This window comes from Limulus polyphemus, unplaced genomic scaffold, assembly GCF_000517525.1.
Source record: "Limulus polyphemus unplaced genomic scaffold, Limulus_polyphemus-2.1.2 Scaffold7155, whole genome shotgun sequence".
Lineage (NCBI taxonomy): Eukaryota > Metazoa > Arthropoda > Merostomata > Xiphosura > Limulidae > Limulus > Limulus polyphemus.
The window spans coordinates 28,818-29,371 of NW_013672765.1; the positions used below are offsets into that span (position 1 = coordinate 28,818).

At 42.2% G+C, this 554-nt stretch overlaps 1 protein-coding gene across 1 annotated transcript in view; it reads left to right on the plus strand.

Annotated features, from left to right (window-relative positions):
• The first annotated feature begins 290 nt into the window (after positions 1-290).
• LOC106474390 (tachykinins-like) overlaps positions 291-554 on the plus strand; it is a 1,752-nt gene continuing 1,488 nt past the window's right edge. The window contains exon 1 of the mRNA XM_013935080.2: positions 291-304. Coding sequence (XP_013790534.2) covers positions 291-304 — 14 coding nt within the window. The remainder of the gene's footprint in view (positions 305-554) is intronic.

Genomic DNA, 554 nt, shown 5'->3' on the forward strand with positions numbered 1-554 from the left:
GACGTAATTACATATTACTAAATGCATGAACAAAGATGTCTTTAGCAGGATGACAATTTTCAAAAGGATTGGACAATTCAATTGCAGTACCGATTTTCAATCGCCGTATTACAAACATTGTCCTCACGTCCATAAGACAGCTATAATTTATATCCTCTGGTATAAAGCTATAAAGTCCTTTACCTAATAGGTAGTTTGAAACCAGTATTTCGACGTACAGGGTTCTGACCGGACAGCTCCGTCAACGTCCGCTCACACAAAAAAAGTACAGATGCAATTAATGAAAAAAGATGGAAGACGGCCAGTTAGTAGCACCTTACCATCCAACATTTCTGCTAAAAGATTGACTGCTATTCTTATAACGCATCTACACATTAAAGTGCGGGGAATATTTGTGGTATTGTACCAATTCGAACCTGGCTTTCCCTATCCGAAATCCAGAGCTCTAATGAAGACCAATCCGCCCCCAAACATACTATCCCATCAGACTCCGTGTAGGCCCGGCATGGCCAGGTGGATAAGGCGCTCGACTCACAATCTGAGGGTCGCGGGTT